The sequence below is a fragment of the Lactuca saligna genome, chromosome 4 (assembly GCF_052625555.1).
Source record: "Lactuca saligna cultivar CGN05327 chromosome 4, ASM5262555v1, whole genome shotgun sequence".
NCBI lineage: Eukaryota > Viridiplantae > Streptophyta > Magnoliopsida > Asterales > Asteraceae > Lactuca > Lactuca saligna.
Genome location: NC_136420.1, coordinates 195,612,365 through 195,616,992, shown reverse-complemented (window position 1 = coordinate 195,616,992; position 4,628 = coordinate 195,612,365). Strand labels below are relative to the sequence as shown.

Here is a 4,628-nt window from a genome sequence, read left to right as displayed (position 1 = left end):
CCGCTTCAAAAAAAAATTGTGTTGAAAATAATGAAATTGATCTTAGTACACTAGAACGAGATCCTGGTTTGCATAAGCAAATTTATGATTATCCAATAAATCAATGAGATACTATTATACGAACATATATTAATCATGGTCCTTTTTAACAAAGACTTTCTGTAAATCCAAAATCTGGTCCAGAAACCCATAAACGTAGTTTTCAAGCTTCTTGGTTTAAGTTATATCCTTGGCTTGAATATTCAGAGAGCTTAGATGCTACGTTTTGTTTTCCATATTTTCTATTCAATAAGCCTTCTAGAATGGGACACTACGGCCAACGAGCATTTACTATAGATGGATTCCAGAACTGGAAGAAAGTTGGTGGAAAAAGTTGTGCCTTTTGCATCACATAGGGACTGAGTGCACATCTTTTCACAATGTTGCACAAAAATCATGTGATGATTTGTTAAATGAGGCGCATAATATACGAAATGTATTTTAGACATTTACAGAAGAAGAGTGTAAAAATAATACTACTATTTATACAATCCGTTTGTGTGCCTTTCAAGGAATTGCATATAGAGGTCACGATGAAGGATCAGATTCCATAAACAAAGGAATTTTTTGTGAAATCTTGAGGGGATTTTGCTATTTTAACACAGAGATGACAGAATTGTTCCGTACTACTCCTAAACATGCATTATATATGTCACCGTCAATTCAAAAAGAGATTCTAAACCTTATATCAACTAGGGTGAGGAGGATGATTTGTGAGGAGATTAATGGTGGAAAATTTTGTTTAGTTGTTGATGAAGCACGTGACCAGTCTAATAAAGAACAAATGTCAATTGTTTTGAGATTTTAAATAAAGATGACTTTATTATGGAGCGTTTCTTTGGGTTGTTCATGTACCCGACACTACATCACAAACTCTTAAAAGTGCAATTTATTATGTATTGTCATGTAATAATCTTGATCTTAAGTCGATCCGTGGTCAAGGGTATGATGGTGTAAGAAATATGCGAGGTCATTTCAAGGGTTTGCAAGCATTGATTTCAAATGATTGTCCATATGCGTATTACGTTCATTATTTTGCCCATCGATTACAATTAGCTTAATGGCTGCTTCACAAGGAGTTGTTGCATTACAAAAGTTTTTTACTAGATTATCTTTTGTTATCAATGTTGTTAGTGCTTACTCCAAGCGTACCGACCAACTTAGAGATGCACAAGCTGAGGAAATTGCATATAAGATTTCTATTGACGAGTTAGAGACAGGTGGAGGTCTTAATCAAATTGGTACATTACAACGAGCTGGTGATAATCGATGGAGTTCTCACCTGAAATCAGTTTCGAGCTTAATCAAAATGTTTAGTCCAACTTGTAAGGTTTTACTTAAAGTTATTATGGATGGCACTGGTCTAATCAAAGGCAATGCAGATTCAACATATGAGTCTATAACTACATTTGAGTTCATTTTTGTTCTTCATCTCGAGCAAGAAATAATGGAGATCACTGATTTACTTTGTCAAGCTTTACAAAGACAATCTCAAGATATTTGTAATGCATTCAGGCTAGTTGCATCCACCAAATTGTTATTGCAAAAAATGAAAGATGAAAGATGGGATGGTTTGTTGTCTCTTGTTATGTCGTTTTGTCAAGAACGCAACATTGATATCCCTCATATGACTTCTCCATACTTTACTAGAGGGGCCCGAGTGCGTAATGAGCTTAGTGATCATACACTAGAACATCATTACCGAGTAGATATATTTTACGAAGCAATTAATTGTCAATTAATGGAACTACATCATCGATTCAGTGAAAGATCAATAGAGTTGCTTCGACCTTCAACAACTTTAGATCCTAAAAGTGTTGATGAGCCTTTTCGAAGTGGTGATGTAATTAAGTTAGTAGAGAAGTTTTATCCTGAAGATTTCCATGAACAAGAGAAAGTAGTTTTGAAAATACAACTTCAACATTATGAGATTGATGTTGTTCAACATGCAGATTATAAACTATTGACATCTCTGTCAGAATTGTGTCAATGGTTGATAAAAACTAGAAGAGTAGCGAACTTTCATCTTATTTATCGAGTAGCTAGTTTCATACTTACTCTTTCAGTTTCTACAACAACAACAGAGAGGTCATTTTCAGCAATGAACCTCATTAAAACAAGGTTACGGAACAAAATGAAAGACGAGTTTTTGAATGACTCATTGGTTTTGCACTTCAAGCGGGAAGTTGCTGAAAAGATTAGTTTAGAGACGATTATAGAAGACTTTAAAAATGCAAAAGATCGTCGCGTTCCACTTTGATAAGTAATGTAACGTTCTATTAGTTTTCTTGTTTACACTTTTGATATGTTATAATTTTGAAATAAATAAAACTTCTTTACATATTTCAATTATGAAGTTTTGATTCCGGCCCCCTACTTAGTTGTAGTGCTTGTGTTCCGCCCCTGTATGTATTTCAAATATGTAAAACACTACTTGATAAATAATAATAAAGGAATATATGGATTTAAATAGATGCTTTTGACTCATATGTAAATTGTAATAATACTGATGATGGTAAAATATGACACTTAACTTAGAGGTCTTCTTCTTACGCGTTTCATAAACAAAATGGTTGTTATAATATCTACTTTTATTTCATATAGTTGCATTACACATCTAAGGAAAACATGATAGGCAATCTACTTAGGTTTTTACTGGTTATAGCAATTCACATTAAATTTCTTACCCCATAATAGCAACTTACCTTTCGTGATTTTTCTCCCAGTGTTTACCATAATATTTTTTTATTGTTATAGTACTGTACTTCTCTATAATTTTTTTTGAAATGTACTTTAGATTTTTACCTACTATGACAATGCATTTCAACTTTCTTACCCAAAATAACAATTTACTTTCAATAGATTCTTCTTCTAATATCCGCCCATACAAAGTAGCGACGACAAATGGATTTTTTTGATATATAGTTTTTTAGTGGGAAATAATTATTACATTTTATTATTAGTTATTAAATAATAAAAAAAGTTACAAGCTTTAAATAAAATACTTATGTTTGTACATTATATATATATATATATATATATATATATATATATATATATATATATATATATATATATATATATATTATCTATTTATACTATTGATGTAAATTAATTAATATTAATGTCTTGTTTAACAAATGTAAATAAATTTCTAGACATTTATTTAATATTTTAAAATTTTCATTTTGCTTCAAATTGAATTTCTTAATTACGTTCCTTAATTCAAATCTTTAAACTTTTAGCCATTATTAATGAATTATTAATGCATAAATGATTTGTAAAAAAAGCTTTGTAACTTATACATTTTAAAATTCAAGATATAAATAATATGTTATAATATAGTATAATATATATATATATAGATATATATATATATATATATATATATATATATATGTGTGTGTGTGTGTGTGAATGTATGTGTGGGTGTGTGTGTATGCACACACACACAAATATATATATATATATATATATATATATATATATATATATATATATATATATATATATATATATATGGAATGATTATATGGAAAACAAAAAAAAAACCTAAGAAAAACCCTAAAAATCATTAAAATGCATAAAATAATACTTAGAGATCACAATTTTTTTTTTTTTTTTTTTTTAATTTTATACTCTTAAAAATTGCAGTTTTTTTCTATAAATTCGTTGAAAAAAAAAAATTAAAAAAATCAAATTTTTTATTTTATTGATTTTTATATATTTTTTATTTTTTTGGTTTTTTTTCAAAAAAAATTTCAGCGAACCTATATAAAAAGTTGCGATTTTTAAGAATATAAAGTTAAAAAAATTGTGATCTCTAAGTATATTTTTATGTATTTTTAGGGTTTGTTTAGGGTTTTTTCCCATATATATATATATATATATATATATATATATATATATATATATATATATATATATATATATATATATATATATATATATATATAATACCTTAATATACATATGGTCAAACACTGAGAATTAAGTCATAGAAGCCTTTAATGTAATATTTTCAATCACTTTATGCATTAGAAAAATACTGAATATTACTGACCAACATTTATTAAAAAGTCAAATATGATGATAAGATTGTGAATGCATCAAAGTTTGACCACGTATTACTCATATCCAATTGAAACTGTTTATTACCATATACACGTTAAGCATTTCCACTCTATCTATCTCTCACCCTCTCCCGACTACCCGTCTTCAAGAAACCCTAAAATACGCTCCCAAAACTTAACATCCAATATAACCACTCACCGCCACTGTCATAGACTTTCGCAACCCCCATCTTGATCTGCACCCCAATAATCACTATGTCCACCACCATCACCACCCTAGAGGCGATGGTCCTGAAATGCATCACCTTCTTCACCAAGTTCCATGTTCATCCTCACTCTAATCACCCTAAATATTATCGTCGCCACCACTTTCAAAGCATATTGTAACATTCCAAAATACGCATAAAAATTTTCATTTTTAATTAAGGAGAAATCAGTGTTTTTAATCAAACCCAAGTAATAGAAACCCAAGATCAAGGATGATTGTTCCAAAATTTGTATATCATAATAACCCCA

At 29.1% G+C, this 4,628-nt stretch overlaps 1 protein-coding gene across 1 annotated transcript; it reads left to right on the top strand.

Annotated features, from left to right (window-relative positions):
• The first annotated feature begins 1,099 nt into the window (after positions 1 to 1,099).
• Positions 1,100 to 2,299, top strand: LOC145040410 (uncharacterized). Its single transcript, XM_078988343.1, has one exon. It carries the CDS (start codon positions 1,100 to 1,102, stop codon positions 2,297 to 2,299), a length of 1,200 nt encoding a protein of 399 aa, XP_078844469.1.
• Positions 2,300 to 4,628: the final 2,329 nt, after the last annotated feature.